General features: G+C 31.1%; 1 protein-coding gene across 4 annotated transcripts in view; it reads right to left on the bottom strand.

Moving 5' to 3' along the window:
* Positions 1 to 21,681, bottom strand: part of Ascc3 (activating signal cointegrator 1 complex subunit 3) — a 363,263-nt gene that overhangs the window by 249,350 nt on the left and 92,232 nt on the right. For all 4 annotated transcript variants that reach the window (XM_076858390.2, XM_076858389.2, XM_076858391.2 and 1 more), the window contains 2 exons: positions 11,498 to 11,698; positions 10,900 to 11,040 (listed from right to left, as the gene is read on the bottom strand). In XM_076858390.2, the coding sequence (XP_076714505.2) occupies positions 10,900 to 11,040; positions 11,498 to 11,698 (342 nt within the window). The remainder of the gene's footprint in view (positions 1 to 10,899; positions 11,041 to 11,497; positions 11,699 to 21,681) is intronic.

Here is a 21,681-nt window from a genome sequence, read left to right as displayed (position 1 = left end):
TCAACTTAAAATAATATGTTTACCAGGAATCAGGAAAATCTCAACACAGAAGAAACACACAGTAGATGCCAATATGAGAGACAAAGATTTTGCAAAAATATGACAAGACTTTTAAGGTACAAAGACAAAAGGTATAAAAAGTCTTCAAGGATCCTTCAAATACCCTTGAAACAAATGAGAAAATAAAATGTCTCATCAAAGAAAAACAAATATTAAAAAAAATAGAAGTTTAGAGTTGAAAAATTCAATAACCTAAATTAAAAACTCATTAAAGTGCTCAAGAGCAAAATGTAGGTAATAGAAGAAACAATGAACTAAAAAAGAGATTAATAGAGGGCTGAATGTAGCTCAGTGGCATAGCGTCTGCATCACATTCGCAGCGCCCTGGGTTTGACACCCAGTTCCAAAAGACCAAAAAAAAAAAAAAAAAAAAAAAATTAACCCCACCAAGAAAAAAATAAAAAACAAAAAAAGAGCAATAGAAATTAGCCAAACTGAACAACAGAGAGAAAAAGAAATCTCTCGATCCTGTGGGACAACATTAAAAGATCTAATAGTCTTGTCAATGAGTTCAATAAGCAAAGAAGAGAGGGTGATGGATTCAAGAAATAAAGGCTCAACCTTTCCCAAATCTGACAAAAGAAAAATTTACAGAAAAAAAATCTGATACAATCAATAGATTCCAGAAGCTGAGGAAACACCAAACAGAGTAAGCACAAAGAAATCTATAATAAGGCACATCATACATAAACTTCTAGAAACTGATGGCAAAGAAAGGATCTTAAAAGCAGCCCAACAGAAACAACATATTACACATGAAAGAACAACAACTTTAATGGGGTGGGTTTCTCCTTAGAAACTATTAAGGCTCGAAAAAAGTGGCAGTGCATTTATCAAGGCCTGAAAGAAAAGACTTACAACTCACAAACCTATTTCCAGACAAAAAAAAGTCCTTCAGGAGTGAAGATGAAATAAAGACATTGTCAGATTTTATGCAGAAAAGTAGCAATAGTAAGTTATTCACACAATATACAAATATCCAGATAAAACTGCAACCTGAACACGTGTAATATCTAATCCAACTCCATTTGCCCTAAGTACCATATATACATATTTTCAGAGAAATAATCAATTGACGCTATACTAAGGAAAAAACCCTTGAGAGACAAGCAAATGAAAGCAGCATGACATCAACCTTGAGTGTGACCTGAGTTTATGAGCACAAATTCCACCCATACCCTCACAACCAAGGTTGATGGAGCTCTCTTTAGCAGAGTAAAACAAAATAAATTCGCGGTTCCCTTACCTGCTGCTCAGGCACTTAAGAGATTGAACATAATCACCTTCCATTCCCAATCAAAATAGAAACAAAATCAAAACCTTAAATAACCCAGCTCTACAACAACAACAAAAGCGGTGGAGATAAACAGCACCAACGCCAAGCAAGCAAATATAAAAAGAGAAGAAAAAATTAAAAACTCAGCAAATGTCTTGCTTTGACAGAGGACAGGAGTAATCATTTTTCTAAAGTATATGACCAGTGTTTTATAACTTCAAAATTAATAGTAGAGAACAATGAAATATAATAAAAGATCCTTATCCTTATATAACATGGATCTGAAAAGTTAGATCCATGTTTTTAGCAATGGCAAATTACTGAATTTTTTCAAAATTGATCAAAATTGCTTTTTGGCTGAACACCAAAAAAGTATTTGTTGTCTGTATTAACTATTTCTCCTGATAATAAATCTTAGAATTATACAATTATGTCTCATAAAAGAAAATTTTATATTCAAGTCTCAATAAAATCATAATGGCTACTAGACCTGATGGTCCCTCTTGAACCACAAAATAGATCACATCTCATATTACATTTAATTTATACAAGAGTCCTAACAAGCTAGGTAGTTGGACTTAATTCAATAAGCAATAAAGAACCAATGAAAGTTTATGAGCAAGGAAATAATATGATCAGAGCAGCATGACAGAAAATTTGCAAATGAGATTAATTTGCCTTCCCATATTTAAAAGAAAAAAAGGAGGGAGGGGAGTAATAGTACCCACACCGATAAAATCAGAGGAAAATTTAAAATATATTTAATTTAGTTAAATATTGGGAAACTTACCAAAAAATATAAAATGGAAGTAATTTTAAAAGCTATTAAAATTACAAAATTGATAAAAGTAGGAAAAGGAGGGTTAAAAATAAAACTTGAATGTGTTTTTTCCCACATGCTTTGCTTTACTTCCTGTTTTGTTCTTTCTATAACCCAATCCAAAAGACCATGATAGCAGTCTTTCAATCTGTTAGAATTTGTGAGATGGATAGAGGGAAAGGATAGAGGTTATTAACTATGTAGTTTCAGTTCTATAACAATTAGCATCCAATTAGTATTAGAGGAAAGAAATTAAAAAGCAAGCCTAACATAGGACACTGTTTATAACTATTCCTGAGGCCAAGCACACAGTCCTTGCCCTTACAGTCAAAACTACTGACAAAGGAACTAGGACATATCTAGCAAAGGAAAAATGTATGGGGACATATTCGTATACCTTTAAAATACATAAATATAGAGTCTTATTTTCTGCATCTGCAAAGTGAAGACACTCCTCAAAAGGGATTTTGTGAGGATTGAGGGAGGACACACATGCATTTAGCATAGTGAATGGCTCATAAGTTGAATTTAAGTGTTACTTTCCTTTTTCTTTACATAAATATTCTCTCATTAGCATTGGTAATATAGTTGGATATAGTACAAGAACAATCAAAATTTTATTTGATAGTGATCCAGATTTCTAAAACTACATAACATCCAAAAGTACACACTGTGCACTAGGTACTATTTTATAAATATAAATGAATGGTACTAAAGGATTCTGTCCTATAGGTTTTAAAATTGATTTTGTAGAACATTTAAGATTTGGACAAATGGAAATGGACAAAGGAAGTTATTAAAAGGAGAAAATGTGTGAGAAAACTTATCAAAGAGCAATGTTCATTTGAGAAAATGTTATTTGAGCAATATTATTTTAGAAAAAACAAAAATGGTCTGGCTGAAGTTTATATTAGGAAGCAGTCTAAAGATAAGGTTGACAAGCCGACTGGACTGAGATTTCAAAGAGCATCCAATGTCAGATATAAGGAACATCCTCTATAGTAGTGGTTCGCAAAATATTTTTACTTAGGGATTCCTTTATACTTTTTCTTTTTTTTTCACGATAACGGAACACAAAGTACTTGTTCTATAAGCTACAGTGTTTATGACACCACACACAGTGTGCAGCCTCTGAAAAAAATCCTACTGTCAGACAGTGATAGTAAAAGATAACAACATCACAGTGCTGGGGATACAGCTCAATAGTAGAGAGGGCTTGCCTAGCATGCACAAGGCCCTGGATTCAATCACCAGTAGCACACAAAAAGAAAACAACACTATAAAAATTGGTTTTTAACTGTAGAATCTCTTGAATTCAACTACAAAAACTCTGGACACTTCAGACCACATTTCAACTACTGTTGCTTTATAACAATGGGGATGACTAAATCAATGAAGGTATTATGTTTGTTTTAATGAGTTTCTTAATGGTGTGAAGAAAGACTAAAGCAAGAAGATATAGTAGAATAACCCTGGTCTTGAAGCAGCAGTGAAACAAAAATGTCCAGTTAAACTTAGCATTTATAAAAAATTTCTTAAAGCTATACTTGCAAGCAATAAGAGGAAAATAAAGTATTTTAGCATTTCTTCAGTTTGCACACTTTACACAAACCAGGATGAAAACCTCAATTTTTTTAAGTAAAATATATTGTAGGTTCAATATCAAGACAATTCAGAATGATTCCAATTTTAGGAAATTTTATTTGAAATAAAGACGACTTAATAAATACCAATTCCAAACACATATGCCTTTAAAAATAATCATGAAATAAAAATAAAACTCTACAAAATTATGTATCAGACTAATATGTGATTTTGAGATAATGATGTCTGTAATTAGGTTTAGCTAGTTCTAAAAGAAAGACTTAAAACCAATCATAGCCAGGTGTGTTATCAAACACCTGAAATCTTAAGAGACTCAGGAGGTTAAGGCAGAAGGACAGCAATTTGGAGGTCATCCTGGGCAATTTAGACTGTCTCAACATCACAAGGTAGCTCAGTGATAGAGAATGTACTTGGGTTCAATAAAGAAATAAAATGAAATCAAACATAAACTTACTTTAACAAAAATATGAACAAACTTAAAATTCTAATGTATCCATAAATGATATACAAATCTATAAAACTCTTTTCTTTTTATTGTATGTACTGAAAATTTTAAACAAAATTCAGTTCCTTGTGTTAAGTGTCTATATTATATGAAAAAAATAAAAATTTGTTAATAAAAAGAATATAATTGTTACCTTTGCTATCAAGTGATAATTGAATGGATTCTTTGACAAAACCAATTTAAACTATTTCAAGGAAAAGCCTGGATAGCATCAAACTTGAATTTCAAGAGAATATTAAAAATGTATTTATCTACCAGATTTGAGAAAATCCTTTTAATTCAAAGGCATTTAAAGAAATTATTAAAATATTCCTAGGCAGAGGCTGATTTAAATTATGAACAATAAAGGCATTTTTAACTTAATATAGTGACTATAGTATTGATTTTTAGAAAAACAAATTTGGAAAAGATTCTATACAAATATTATTTTTAAATGTATGGGGTTATAATATAAAGAGAGCAGCAATATTTTAAAAATATACTTCCTGCCTTCACTGCTAGTAAAAGAAAAAAATGCTTTTTAAATACTTAAAAATTCAATAATAACTATGTTAGGAAATTAATACCAGTAAGGAAGAGGAGCAAAATGGTATTATGAATCTTACAGGTTCAACATTGAATACAATTTAAAATTTTTTATTGGTGTATTATCAATTATACAGGAGATGAGTTTCATTGTAGCATATTCCTACGTGCATATAACATAATTTGATCCCATTCACTTCCAATACCTCTTCCACCCTCCACTTTCCTCTCTTCCTTACTGATTCCCTTTGTGTATACTAATAGTATCCTTGTGTATACTAATAGTATTCATAATCTTTTTCCCCCTTTCCCCTCTAATTTCCACATATGTAAGAAAATCTACTACTTGTCTTTGTGAGGCTGGCATATTAAACTTAACTGGATACTCTGCATTTCCATTGTCCTATAAATGACATAATTTTGTTCTTCTTATGGTTGAATAATTCTTCATTGTGTGTATTATTATTGTTATTTTGCTTTATTTATATATTTGTTGACAGACACGTAGGCTGATTACATAATCTGGCTACTGTAAATTGTGCTGAGATAAAGATGGGTATGCATGTATTGTTTGCTGACTTTAAATCTTTTAAATAAATGCTGAGGAGTGATACATAGCTGGATCATATGGTAATTCTACTTAATTTCTTGAGGAACCTCCATACTGATTTCCATAGTGGTTTTATTTACATCCCCATTAACTGTGTATAAAAGTTCCTTCATCCATGTTCCTTCCCAGCTTTTATTGTTGTTTGTATTCTTGATGGTTGCTATTCTAACTTAAGTGAGATGGAATATAATTTTGATATGGATTTTGCTGATGCATAAAGAGGGTGGATATTTTTCCCACAGTTGCTGGTCATTTGTACTACTTCTTTTGAGAAGTGATATTCAAATCATTTTCCCATTTATTGAATGAGTTAGTTGATATTTTTGGTGTTGAATATTTTGTATTTCTTTCTATAGTCTGGATATTAATCCTGTTGGAAGAGCAGCTGGCAAAGATTTTCTCTTTCTGAAGGCTGTCTTTTAAAACAGCCTTTGCTGTGCAGAAACTTTTTAATTTGACGCCGCCCCCTTTTATTTGTTCTTTCTCTTTATTTCCTGAGCTCCAGGGATCCTATTCAAGAAGCTCTGCCTTCAACAAAATGTTGAAGTGTTTTCCCCATTTTTTTATCCAAACATTTACAGAGTTTCTGGTCTTATACATAGGTCTTTAATTTACATTGACTTTATTTTGTACAGGGTGAGTTTTAAAGATATTTTCTTTTACAAATGGATATCCAGTTTTCCCATTACCATGTGTTAAAGAGGCTACTTTATCCAACTTATATTTTTGGTACTTTTGTTAAGAATCAGATGACTATATCAGTGTGGGAAGCATGGCTTTAAGCTCCACTTATATCACATTTCACACAACTTGGAGAAACATCAATTTTATACTAAGAGCAAAGAAAGGGAGAAAAGAAAATAGAGTTCTCAAGTTATCCCTAAATATGCTTCTATATTTTAATATCTATTTGTGTGTTCAGGACACTACTTGGCAACACTTCTACCATCAATTCCTAAATATAAGTATGGAATGAGCATATGATAATTACCTGTGCCTTTTCTTTTTCCTTAAAAATAAAAGCTGTTTCATAGCTCCACTGAAATTTCTCTTCCAAAGTCTCTTTTTAAAATATAAAACCATTTGTCAATTATAGATTTTAAAAAAAACTGTCCGTGACAGAATCTAAATATTATTTAATATACTCCACCACACTATTTCATTAAATAAATGAATACAATAATAACCAGAGCCAAGTCTCTCAATAATATTACTTTAATTAATTCTATTACATAGGTGTCTGATTTTCACTAACAAATCTTTAAACTCTACTAGTATTTATTACATATCAGATAATATTTAAAATATTTAATAATCACAGGGACAGGCAATTGTTCACCAGGAAAGTGGTTGGCAGGGATGCTGGGATGGCGACCAGGACAGTCCCTCATTCCAATCTTAGACCATAATTGATGCTAAATAATACAGAAGTCTACAGTGGTACAGAAAAGAAGAGTCTGGTGATTGGGGAGGGAACTCATCAGTAAGTACAGATGCATAGTGGTATCACAGGCCTCCTACTGTGCCTAAAAGTAACCTTTTGGTTGCTGAGTTATGAGTAGGTAGGAGATGTACTTGGAATGCTCTTGGCACTATGCATTTACTAACCAATTCAATAGTATTTTTAAAAATCTTAACTAGTATGGACATATATCTATATACCAGAAATATATAAATCATAAAGAAAGCAACAAATACTATCATCATCGCTGTGACAGAATTTTATTTTACAATCTAGAGTTAAAAAGGTTTTCAATTTACCATCCAGAAAGCAAAAGCTATTGACAGTTTAGTAAACTAAAGCCTTCACTATCTCTTCGTCTTGGAAAACTTTCCAAACTTTCAAAAGTACTTAATGAGAAAAAAATTGAAAGCCCAAACCCCCCTCATTATTAGTCATGACCTATAAATGGTGGCAATTTTGCTTTTTCTTTATAAAATTACCACACCTTTATTTTTCCATCATATGATGTTGCCATTTTCAGTAATTCAAAAAATGAATTATCCCATACATTCATCATATATTGTAATGAACTGAAGTGAAAACTAACATCCATAGATATTTCTCCCCTTATAAATACAAGCCATCATTTTACTAGGTTTCTTTCAAATAATACCAAACTCTTTTAGTACATTGATTTTTTTTAAAACACCCACACAAACAAAAACCTGTGGCTATAAAAGATGGGAAGATGAAATGTATTCATAAAAACTTATAACAGACTGTGTAATTAGAAAGTCTAGAATCTAATTCTATTCCCGTGATACTGGAAATGAGACCTCAGAAATTACTGTTGCCCTGTAAGCCTCAGTTTCCTCTACTGTTCCTCAACAAAACTACAATATTAGATTGCCAAAGCAAGCAATGTGATTGCAGCATAGCAATAGCAGGTGACATAAATTTGTGTCTCTTTTGTCTTGCTTCTACTGAAAAAAAACAGATAATTGAATGATAGGTTATGAAGCTACCATATTGCAGAAAAATAACTATGCTGAATAAAAAACTAACACTTAATGTAATGCTAAAATCATTATGTTTATTTTTTTACAGCATAACTTAACACGCTCTAGTAGCAGAAAAGGTAAAAAGAATATATATTTATAATTTCCTCATAATTGTACAACCAGAACAAACCAGTATAAGTAGCTTATCTGGTTAGTGTATATAACATACAATTGAATTCAACAGTATATAATGTTGCTACTTACATTTTTTACCCTCAAATTTATACTTTTAAGCCAGAAAACATAATCCTCTATTTGTTGCTAATGATAGTGAAGCCAAGTCCTTGTCCCAGAGTGGCAGGGTGCACCCCAGGCATGCTGAAGGGCAGGAGGTGAGCACAGGTCCAGGCCAAGTGGAGCCTACCATCCCAGTGTGGGCCTAAGGCACAGTGAGTCAAAGCCAAGAAAGTCAGGGCATGTCAAACTATCTTCCCCAGGCAACCCAGGCAGGGCCAGTACAGATGTCTGCTCCACGTAGCACCCACAAACCCCAAGCATTCACAATATGCTGACCTCAATCTCCTGCTTTCTGACAACAGTACAATTAGGGGCAGACCCCAATGAAGACTGCAGGAAAGTTACTTAAGGGATAACCAATAGTGTTGATACTTTTTAAGACCTGTTTAGCATAAATTTGGATCAACACTGTGTATAAATGCCACATTTTTTTTTTATCCATTCATCTATTGAAGGGCATCTGGAAACCCAGTAAAATTGACCGAAGTATTGATTATACTGAACTCTATCTTTACTAACTCCAAAATAAATTTAACTGAAACCTGGTTTCCATTTTTGTCACGTGTTCAGAGACTGTAGCACCACAACCTATAGTTGTGCTACAATAGTTGTGCCAGAAACTATGAATTTGATCGTCCTGGTCAGCTCAGGCTGCTACTACATCAAAATAAAATAAACTGGGTGACTTAAACAATAGACATTTATTTCTCACAGATCTAGACACTGATTTGAAAGATCAAGGTGCTCGCAGATTTAATGTCTCATGAATCCTAGCTTTCTGGCTTGCAGGCAGACACCTTCTCACTATATGATCAGGAGGCCTTTCCTTGGTGACTTGAGAGAAAGAGAAAAAAGGACAGAGATAGAGAGAGAAAGAGGAAGACAAAGGAAAAGTGACGGAAAGAGAAAGAGAGAAAGATCAATCTCCTTATAAGGGCACTAATCTCACCAAAGGCATCACCCTCTTGATTAAACTCAATTATTTTCCGAAGGTTCCACTTTCAAATACCATTACATTGTGGTATTTGGGATGAGGTACAACTATTCAACGTATAAATATGACCTTATCTGGAAAAAGGAACTTTGCATGTATTTAATAATCAAGGTAAGGTTCTTGAGATCATCTTGAGACCATATTGATTAGGGAAGATGATAAAAAATTCAATGGTTAACATTAGAATAAAGAGTAAGAGAAAAGACACACAAAGGAAAAAAGCCATGTAAAGATAAATGCAGAAAACATAGTGAGATGTACACAAGCCAAGAAATACCAAGGGTTGCCAAGGATTTCTAGTAACCACCAAAAGTTAAAGGCTCTTTCAGAGCCTCTGGAAGGAATCAACTCTGATGACACATTTACTGTATACTTCTGAACTCCAGTATTGAGAGAGGATGAAGTTTTTGTTATTTTAAAATACCAAAATACATACTATTTTTCTATAGCAGCCCTAGGAATGTAATTCACCCCCAATTACATTTAAAATTAACATCATCCACTGTTTGCAAAGTTGTTTCATCTGTTTTTTATCAAACTTTTCTGAATTGCCTTATTAATATTTGGTCATCCAACTAGGCATAATCACAGTGTATGCCTATAATCTCAGCAAGTTGGGTGGCTTGGGCAGGAGAATCAATAGTTTGAAACCAGCCTCTTCAATTTAGTGAGATCCTCAGCAACTGAGAAAGGCCCCATCTCAAAATAAAAAATAAAAAAGGATTGAGAATGTAGATCAGTGGTAAAGAGCCAGGATCAATCTCTAGTAGAAAATTTAAATAGTTGGTCATACATTATTTTATTTTTAAAAGCAGTATGATTATCACCATACTTATATGTTATATTGATGGAAAATAATAATCTGGCTGTAGTCCTATTATATTTTTCTGACTTAGTCGTAATAATATCTTTAAATGCAGGAAGTATATCTTTTTTTTTTTTTTTTTAATGGTACTGGGGATTAAACCCATAAGTACTCTACTACTGAGTTACACCCTCAGAGCCCCCAGCATTTTTCATTTTTTTTTTTTTTTTTCCCAGACAGGATCTCACTAAGTTGCCCAGGCTAGCCTTGAACTTATAATCCTTCTGCCTCAGCCTACAGAGTCAATGGGATTTCAGGTGTGCACCCCAATGTCTAGCCAAGAACTATGTCTTAAATGTTTTTGCTTTAAGCCATTTCACCTAATATGGTGCCATATATAAAGAGCATAATTCAATAACTTTCCATTGATAAAGTAAAGAATGATTAGGGCTTGGGTTGTAGCTTAGCAATAGAGTGCAAGGCACTAGGTTCAATCCTCAGAAAACAGATAGATAAATAAATAAAGGTGTTGTGTTCAACTTCAACTAAAAATATATTTTAAAAATGAATAATTAATTTTTTATTATCTATTAAGCTAACCTTATTAAATGGCTTAGAATACTAGAGGAATCATTTTAAGATCTTAACCAACCATATTCCCATTCCCTAATGGTTTAAAAAAACAATATTTAATATTAGCAGACCTAAAATTTATGCTTGGAAATTAATAATATTCAAAACACAGTGAGTATCACCAAAGTTAGAAAGGATATAAGTCAAAGCATCAGCAAAACTTTTTCTGTAGTGCAGATTTAATGTGGTTACAAATAAAAGTAGTTCATTACATTATGTTTGTATTATATACTATAGTTTCTTAAAATATAATTGTTAAATAATTTTCACAATTACCTAAAAAAAAGTACTAAGTGAAAAAAAAAATCTAGGTAAATAACATACCTGAGTTCGTAAAATTTCATTTTTTGACAACTGCATATCACCAGTCAATTCTTTCACAATGATACCCAGTGGCTCTAGACGTTTGCTGAAGTAATTTGTCATTTCAGCTGCCAAGGCTTTCATTGGAGCAACATATACAATCTGTATCAAAGGAACACTAGCTTGATGAATGAGCAAAAACTACAATGTCATTTGCTTCACAGTAGCCAATATAAGTCACAATTTATTGTGAAATATGATTCCAGCTACTTCCTGTGAGAAAAAAATCTTAATAGTGATATATGAAAAGTATTATCTTTGTTGGATAAGTGGGTAGCTATTTAAAGGACAACGGAATTTGTTTACATAGCTTTATCATTTGGAAAATTGGTTCTGCTTCAAAGCTAAATGTGTTTTCATAGCTTTTCACAAGGGTAATAGGATTTTCATAAAACAAATAGGGACTGCCTTAATAATGAAGTAACTCAAGCAGTATTAGTTGTGTGACTTCAAGTACAATAAATATCCTAAAGAACTTCCAGATTTCATTTAACATATATAACTACAAGCTTATTTTAATTCTTAGGATTTAAAAAGCTATTGTTTGTTATTTACTTACCTTAAATTCATTCTTTTTGATAACACCTTGTTGAAAATGTTGGCGAATTTCATGCAAAACTGTAAGCATTGCAATATTGGTCTTTCCAGCTCCAGTAGGGGCACAAATCAACATGTTCTCATTGGTGTTGTAGGCAGTCTCAAATACTATTGACTGAATTCTGTTAAGTCTCCTCATTCCTTTAAAAGCCAACTGTCCAATCTAAAAAAAAAAAAAACCATCATTCATTATAAACTATGATAATGTGAAGAAATCATACAAAACATAAAATACAAACATTAATTCTCTTTGAGTTTTAAAAAAAGAATTTGTTCAGTTTCTAGTACGTCCTATTTTTGAACTTAGGATAAGTTGTGAAAAAATACAACTGTTGCCCAATTCTAATGCATTTGGAAATGACAACTTAATAAATATGAAATGAGACTACACTGGCATTTTTGTACACACCATATGTAAGTACAAAACAATGATAAATTAATAATGTATCAAAGTAAAATTAAGTGAAGATATTTTAAAGTTCAAGTTTATCTAGAAATTTCATGATAATGTTCTACTTTATTTAATTTGAAAATGACTAGTGATAGAGCAAACAAAAAACTTCCTGGAGATATAAATACATGGGAAATTCTATTTCAATATTTTATAAAAATGTTTTTTTTTTAAGTTTTTAAAAACAAAGCAGTAATATTAGGAACAGTCAAAGATTTACATATTACATAAAGTTCATTCTGCAGCAAATGCGGTTGTAGGCACTTTGGTATTATTTCTTCATTTAATCCTCAAAAAAATTATGATATGTTATAATATGTCCTCTTAACAGAAAACACTAACACATAGATTGGTAAAATAATTTTTCCTTAAGTCTTCCTAGGTGAAGAATCCTAAGTGACAAAAACTAAAACGTCTAAGAGTAAACAAAATGGGGGTTGAGATTAATCACAGGAAACTAGAATGACATAAATGTCAGAAAAAAATAAATTTTGAAGCCAACAATATTGCCAGCAATAACGAAATTCATTTCATAATTACAAAGAGATGAATTAATCACCAGGATATTAAATCTCAAATATTTACATATTTAAAAATAGGTCTTAAAAATAATAAAGCAAAAACAGTAGACATGCAAAGAAAAATAGAAAAATCCACCAGCACAGTAAAATATTTCATTGTCCCTCTCCAAAAGTTGTAGAGAAAATATTGCTGATATGAAAACCAACAAAGTTACAGTAAACCAAACAGTACCATCAACCAACTTCACCTGATTAAATTTATTCATTTAAAATTAGAATACACTTTCTTCCCCAATATTATTGAACATTTGTGAAGATATCAATATATACTGTTTCATAAAATATAAACATACCTGCATTGGTCTTGATAAACTGAAAAAGCAAATCTTATAATATTAAATTAGTTATCCTTAATAGAAAGTTTCTTAGAAAACATCCAAATACAGGTTAAGCATCCCTAATCGGAAAATCCAAAATGCTCACAAATCTAAAACTTTTTGAGTACCAATCTAAATGTATTCACATCAGGAAATCTGGTTTCATGCACAAAATTATTAAAACATACAAAACTGTCTTCAGGCTATATATAAAGATGTATATAAAACATAAAGTGAATTTTGCCTTCAGTCTTATTTCCTATCCCCCAGTAATCTCATTATGCATATGCTAATATTGTGAATTTTTTTAAAAATCTGAAATCTAAAAATATTTATACTCTCAACATTTTTGGATAGAATATTCAACCAATTAAAACTAAATGACTTACTTCCTAAATAAGGTATTAATGAAAAGAAATTTTAATGGGACATTAATAGATATTCTTAACTAAAGAAAATGAGAATTTCATATATATAAGTATTTACAGATGTTGGAAAAGCAATATCTAGCAGAAAATTTCTAGCAGTAACTTTCAATATTAAGAAGAAAGATTTCAAATAAATGGCTAATTCATCTTTCAAAGTAAAACTAGAAAAAGAAAAAAAAATAAAACAAAAGCAGACTGTTCAGGAGAAAAAAGGAGAGAAGACAAAAATTGGCCCTATCAAGAATGAAAAAGGTGGTATCACCACAGATGCTACAGAAAATTAAAGAGTGATTAAAATAATATTAAGAACAATTTTATATCAAAAAGTCTGTGCAGATGAAATGAACATGAACAAATTGATAAACTGGACTTAAGCAAAATGAAAAACACGATTTTCAAGACACTGTTAAAAAAAAGAGAAGTCATATAATGGGGTAAAAATCTTTGCAAAACATAAAGTCCTTGTATTGAGAATATATAATTTTCTAAATATAATAATCAGAAAAAAGTGCAACTTCAAAAACAGACAAAATATGTAAACAGTCATTTCACCAAGGAAAATATAGATGGCAAATAAGTGCACACACATATACAAAGATACTCAGCTGTTGAGAGCCACAGTTTAGTCAGAATGACGCCTGGCATTTTTGCCAGAGAGAATGGTTGAAAGGTGACCCTGCTCCAGGATTAGGACTGCTCCAGGATTAGAGCGGATCCTGCTGCCTAGGGTGCCCGCTACTTTGGAGTTTCCCTTGAGTTCTCGAGGGGTTCTGAGAGAATTGGCGCACAGAGCCTGGTGGAGGCAGTGTGTTCCCCGGGAAGTGTGTGTAGAATGCTGGTGAGAGTTCGGGAATAAAGGTTGTCGTTTGAACCTACAAGGCTGTGTGGCAGCTTGGTTATTTTGTGCCCAGCCAGACTGCAGCACTCAGCATCATTAGTCATTAAAAAATGAATGTCGCAGTAACAATTTGTACCTATTCAAATAAATTAAATCTTTAAAAGTGACAAAATTTTTTATTTTTAAAATTAAAAGCAAAATAAAAATGTTAATGAGGATTTGGAGGAACTGTAATTCACACAAACTGATGGCAGAGGTGTAAAATTACTTTGGAAAACAATTTGGTAATGCTTAAAAAGTTAAATAAACATATACCTAACATATATTCCAGCTATATCTCCTTTCTAAGATTTACTCAAGTGAAAGGAAATATATATGCAAACAAAAATAAAAATTCTATTTGTTACAGTACAAAATAGGAAAACAACTCACAGATCACTTAGTAGCTGAAAGGATAACAAAATGTTACATATTCACTGACAGAATACTATACAGCGATAAAAAGAAATGAATTCTTGAGACCTGTAACAAAATACAGAAATCTCAAAACAATCCTGTTGAATGAAAGAGACCAGACAAAAATGGAATACATATTTTATTCACTGATATAAAAGTCTAGCACACATAATCAAATCTGTCCCAAAGAATGATTAATAGATGCATAGTGATGGCGGTAGGTAGCATTAAAGAAGAAGAAGAGAGATTATGTGGACTAAAATCATCTTTTAGAAATGATGATTATAGATGGTCACTGTCTTGATTGTGGTGACAGTTTCACATGCTAAATCAATATATATGTATATATATATATATATATATAAAGTAGCCATATTATATTATATATATATAAAGTAGCCATATTATATTATATATATATAAAGTAGCCATATTATATATATAATTGGACTAAAAACTTGTAAAAAAAAGTCTGTTAAATAACCCAGCCACATCAATGTTTACGGCAGCACAATTCACATGCTAAATTTATACACACACACACACACACACACACTTATATATATAAATGACATATAAATGACAATTTGCTTCAATAAAGCTTTTTATTTCAATTTTACCTTTTATGTACTGCTCGAAATAGAACCTAGGGCTTTGCACATGATAGGCAAGTGCTCTACCACTAAGCTACATACCTAACTCCTTTCTATTATATTTTGAGACAGAATCTTATTAACTTGTTTAGGCTGAACTTCAATTTGAAATACTCCTGACTTAGCCTCCCTTTGTAGCTGAGATTACAAATGTACACTACCATGCTTAGTTCTCAACAAAGCTATTAAAAAATTAAAATAATATAAAATGAAGTAGCAACTTATTTATTAGATTTATGCTTTATTAGGACAAACACATTAGAAGAGATCAGGAGAAATAAATCTTGGACCTAGAAATTCTAAGGCAAGCCACTCAAACCTCAAACTACCAGTGATACATTCTTTATCCACTTCTACTGATCACTCAGTACTGGAACACCAGCACAGCATGCTTTTCAGGTCTAGGGAACAGAGGCTCAGATTAAAATACTGTATTTGACAATGTTTGTACTATAAATATTAAAAAAAGTAAAGATTTCTGAATTCTATTTCCTCATCTGCAAGACAGGTAATATCATATAAGAAGATTATAAAGATTAAATTTTTAAAAGTATAACAATTATGGAGTGCTGACTAAAGGCAAAAATAAGATAAGTCCATTACATTAATTATCCTTATTATTTCTAAGAAACATATCAAATTATCATTTGTGTACAATGAGTCGAAATGCATTCTGCTATCATGCATAATTAGAACAAATTTAAAAAACAATTAATTAAAATTCTTTTTGCCAGTTGTTCAGCATAAAATCATTAAATAAAAATTTATTAAGCAGCCTATTATGTTATTGACAGTTGATTAGGAACTGGGGTAATATACAGTAAAACAAATTGTTGGTTTCAGTCCAGTGGGCTGTATATTCATTTAACTAAATAATTTCATACCAAATTATTTTACAGATGAGAAAACTGAGACTTCAAGAGGCTTGTTTAAATTGAAACAATTATAAACAGTGGAGCCGGGTTTTGAAGTAACTTCAGAATTCCAGTCTTGAATTAGATGTTCATAACCATAAACAAAGCAGTACTTGTTAGATGTTGAAATAAACCAATATTATCATTACAATCATATCTTACTAAGCCAAGATAGTGCTGTCAATGAATACTGAAATTTTCAGTCTTCATAGACTCATTTCAAGAAATGGAGACTACTGTTTCTAAATTATATATCTAATCACTCCATTCTAGCTTGAAATTTTCCGAAGTCTTCTCGTTGCCAATTTTGACTGAATACGGTACACAGCATATAGAATCCTTCCAGACACAGTATGCAGGACTCTTCAAAACATGAGCCCTTGTTATTACTCTTCCCACCACCATCTGTACAATTTTATTCCTTCCTGTTATATAGAAAACCTTTCCTAACCATAAGAAACTCTTCATTATAATTCATTTGAACATTCAAAAGTAATTTCTGATTTCCTCCAATTTCTTAAGCAAGTATTATACTTATTTCTATCACATTTTACCATATTTCAAAAGATTAAAGGGACACCCATTTCTCTTAGAAGCTAACATTCAAACAACCTTCTTTATATATGACTATTATGACCCTTAATAATAAATTTTGAAATTATTTATTTAAATCCAACGAATCTTTCACATAAAATGTGTTAATTTGGGAACAGAAAATATTGATCTTGCAACTACACACAATTTTTGGCCTAGCAATTTCACTGTTGAAGAATTTATCCAAAATAGATTTGTACATACTCAAAACTATGTATGTCTAAGAATATTCATCACAAAATTATTCATACCAAAACTAAGAAAAAATTCCAAATAACATCAATAGGGTACCATCCCATCATATAGGTGCTGGCATTGACTTCTTTAACAAGATCTCCAAAGCACAAAATCTAAAACTAAGAATCAATAAGTAGGATGCCATCAAACTAAAAAGCTTCTTCTGTACAGAAAAAGAAATGATCAAGAACACAAAGAAACAACCTACAGAATAGGTAAAAAAAAAAAAAAAAAAATCTTTGCCAGCTACTCCTCCAATAGGGGATATACAAAGATACAAATATACAAAGACCTTAAAAAACTTAACAAAAAAAAAAATTACCCAATCAATCAATGAGCAAAAGAACTAAAGAGAAACTTATCAAAAGAAGAAAAACAAATGCCCAACAAATATATGAAAAAATGTTTAACATCTCCAGCAATCAGGGAAATGCAAATCAAAACTTAATATTAAGATTTCATCTCACTCCAGTCAGAATGCCTATGATCAACAATATGAACAACAATAAATACTGGTGAGGTTGTAAGGAAAAAGGTACACTCATACATTGTTAGTGGGACAACATTCGAGTACAACCACTCTTGATGGAGCAGTATAGAGATTCCTCAAGAAACCATGGATGAAATCACCATGTCACCCAGCTACCCGACTTTTCCACAAAGATCTAAAATTGGCATACTATAGTGATATAGCCACATCAATATTTATAACAACACAATTCACAATAGCTAAATTATGGAATCAACCCAGATATCCATCAATAGATGAATTAAGAAATTGTGATATAGATATAGATATACACACACACACTGGAGTTCTACTCAGTCATAAAGAAGGATGGAAGTATAACTTTGCTGGTAAATTGATGGAAATGGAGAATATCATGCCAAGTGAAATGAGTCAAACTCAGAAACTCAAAGGTTGAATGTTTTTTCTCCTATGCAAAAGCTAGAGTAAAGTAAAGGAAACAGGATCAAAGAATAGAATAACAGAAACAATCAAATATGAATTAAAAGATGAACAAAAGGAAGTCTAAAAGAGTAGCGGAAGGAGAATGGCAGGGAAGGACAGGAGGGAAAAGGAGGGGATCATGAACTGAAATCAACAAACTGTATGAGTTTGTCAGGATGAACCCAACATAATTATAAAACTCTAACAACAAAAAAAATAGGGTATCACCTAATAAATTATGGCACATCCATTCCATAAAATTCTATGCACTCATAAAACAAAATTTAAAAGTGTGCTATTTTCTGAAATATGCAGATCTTGTTATGTAGAAAAACAAAGGTGAAGAACAGTATTATGTAAGGTTTTTGGTTTTTTTGGGTGGTGGTGGGGATTGAACCCAAAGCCTTGTGCATGTGAGGCAAGCACTCTACAAACTGAGCTATATCCCCAGCCCCTAAGAACAGTATTATGATATGTTATGTTTTATCCAATATTGGAGGCAGAAGAAACAGGGAATAAGAATCTGTATTTGCTCAAAGAAACTAGAAGAATACATAAAATTCAACATAGCAGTTATTATTGGGAGGGAACAGCAGACCAGAGCAGACAGAAGACATCAATAAGAAACTTTCCACTAATATAAAGGATTCTGAAATATAAGTTTTCAAAAAGTAATATAAATGTAAATTTCAAAATGTAATATTTTCAGAAAGTTTTTGAAATGTAAGAGTTACACTATGCAATAAGAAAAAAGAGACAAAGAAATATAATTGACATCATTAAAAATGGAGGACCTCAGGTATCCAATTTCAAAATCTGATGTTAAATTTTAACCAAGTTATCTAATTTACAAAAGTAAATACAAAAATATAAAGTCAATAATACAAAATAGCTGACTCGCCTCTTTATTCATGATATGGAATACTATATCTTTACAAAATACCAAACTTCTAATTTCTGCATCTTCTTGAAAAAACACTGAAAAATTACAACAATCTGTTTATTAAGACATGAAAGACTTTGCATGGTCACTGTTATTTTCTAGTTACTTAAGAGTCATGTATTTTAATGTCTCATGATAATAATTCATTTTGAACCAGACAACCTGGGTAGGGGAAATTAAATCTTAGTAACAAAACAGCTCAAGAGAGTAATCTACTATTAAATCCTTGAAGGAAATGAGATTGTAAAATTTTGTGAAAATCGAAAGTTATTTTCTAAAATGAAATGGTGACAAACTTTATTACATACAAAGAAAGCAATATGAAATACAGCTAGAATTAGAAATTGCAAACATAATTCATAATCCTTTTATTACTTAACTGAATCCATTTATACCATTTAAAACATTAACCTAAAAAATTCAATATGTCTATAAGTACCAATTCATAAAAATTCCCTCATATTGAAAACAGTCAATCTAAGAAACACAGTAAAAAAAAAATTAGCTAAATAAATAGGTTAGGTTGTCTACATTCTACTCCTTGTTAATGAATAGATAAATAAGGATATTTTACACCCCTTTAAGAAAAAAACATGAGGAAAGAAAAATATGAACCATAAAGACATTTAAGAAGAATTTAAGGTATAATAGGAGTCAGAGTTTAACCTTTTCTTAGGAGAATAAGATGTCCTTTTTTCCTGGGAGAGCTATGATTTGAGCTAAGGCTGAATGCTGAATAAAAACAAAGTTATCATGGGGAAGATTTAAAAACAAAAAAACTTTGGCTGCCTAATCACAGCAATCTCAACAGATAAATCATCCAGGGTTCCTGCCAGCACATTTTTAACAATACTCTGAAACACCTTCACTACAGTGCTGCATCAATAGTCATATTAACAGTATATGTGATCATAGTAAAAAACATGCTTTAACCATAGATATGGGTTTGAGATATCTGGGTTTGGTTTGCTTGTCTTTAGATAGAGCCAACATAATGAGTGAGAGTTTCACAAAATCAGTGTTATAATTAAAGTACACAAAGGCTGCAAGATGAAAACACATGGTAACTATGAATTTGGTGTTTTCTATGATGTTAATACATTATTTTCATAAGACAGATGAACTAATTCTGGCTGTGTGTATACTGCATCTATCCCTTTAGGATTATTTAAATGTTGTAGCTTAAAATTATTTAATGGTATTACAAACAGTCTAGTTGGCCAAAATTGTAGGATTTGCCTTCTGATAAACAGCTGTGTCTCTAATCATGGCAATTAATCTGAAGCAAAGATCCTCTGTCAAATTCTGTTGAATACCACAATGAAAATGTCATTTTTAGTTTCTTGGCTGATATTTATGGTAATAATTCCTTTTAGCTCCGATTTTAACCTTTAAATCACTGCCACTATCCTGGCCAAAATCCTTAAAACTGGCAAAGTATTTTAGCAGTTACATGGTCAAATTTTCAAAATGTTACTCATGTTGAATTATGGGTAAGTTATTAATTTTTTATAATACATAAGATTTTAAAATTTCTCCAAAATAATTATATCAAGGATGTCATTTTATTATTTAATTGTTTTATTATCATTATTATTATTATTTTTTGCAGTGGTAGGATTGAACCCAGGGCCTCATGAAAACTTAGCAAGGATGTCATTTTAAATATGTATCTCCTTAAAATTTTAAAGAATTCTCACTATAACTCTCTTAAAGATAGAAAGTACTAACGACTTATTTAGAGCAACCAGATCTATATGTGTGTGTGTGTGTGCATATGTGTGTATTTCAAAGTTTAACATATTGATTTCCTAAAAAACAGAAATTTTAAAATACATATTTAAACTGGCCCCTTCAAAATATTTTAATAATTTAAATAACTAAGGTAAAAAATAGAGAATTTTCATATCTATTTTATGTAAATGAACTAATGGCATTGATTTGAATATGACAATGTGACATTAAATAAGTAAAACAACAAATATTTTCACCAAATCTTTTGCTCTGTCAAAAAAAGTTAGAACCTTGATATAAAAGACAATTTTAAGTCATTTTTTTTTAAATTCTACAAAGAGAGACAAAGTGAATATATTTAAATCACAGAATTCCTGACTTTAAGAATAATCTTAAATAGATTTTAAGGTAGGATAACAAAAATTCAATGAGAGGAAAATGCTAAAATACATATAATATATATATTTATACAAAAGTAGAGAATAAAAATTACCAAAATACACATTCCCATGTATCATCATCATTATGCATCATAATCCCACCAAGGGCAGAATAAAAGTTCAACTAGAAAGAACCTTTGGAATCTCATATCTAAATTTTGGATAAAATTTGTTAATATATTTTTCACTTTTACTCAACATCTTATAGATCTTGGTCAACAGAGAAGAATAAATAGAAGATTTCAAGATTAGAAAGCAAAAGACACAATAGCCATTGTTTACAGATCACATATGACTACAGAAAAAACTCAAAAGACTCTATAAGCAAATTTAGTAGCAATAATAAGATTACAGCTTAATCAGGCTGACACATACAAAATTAGATATCAAAAATTTCATGCACTAGTTAAAAGCTGAATCTATCATTGAAAAATAGGAATAGGAACTAGAAATTAAATGGTACCTCAGAAAAATTTAACAGAAAAATACAAAACATTTATATTTTTGGCAGAACTTCAAATTAGTAAAATCACTTTGGAAAACAGTAATGGAGACTTCCCAAAAAACTAGGAATGGAATTACATAAGACCTAGCTATCCTGCTCCTTG

The sequence above is a fragment of the Callospermophilus lateralis genome, chromosome 6 (genome assembly GCF_048772815.1).
Source record: "Callospermophilus lateralis isolate mCalLat2 chromosome 6, mCalLat2.hap1, whole genome shotgun sequence".
NCBI lineage: Eukaryota > Metazoa > Chordata > Mammalia > Rodentia > Sciuridae > Callospermophilus > Callospermophilus lateralis.
The sequence above is the reverse complement of the archived record's forward strand: the minus strand, read 5'-3'. Positions and strand labels throughout refer to the sequence as shown.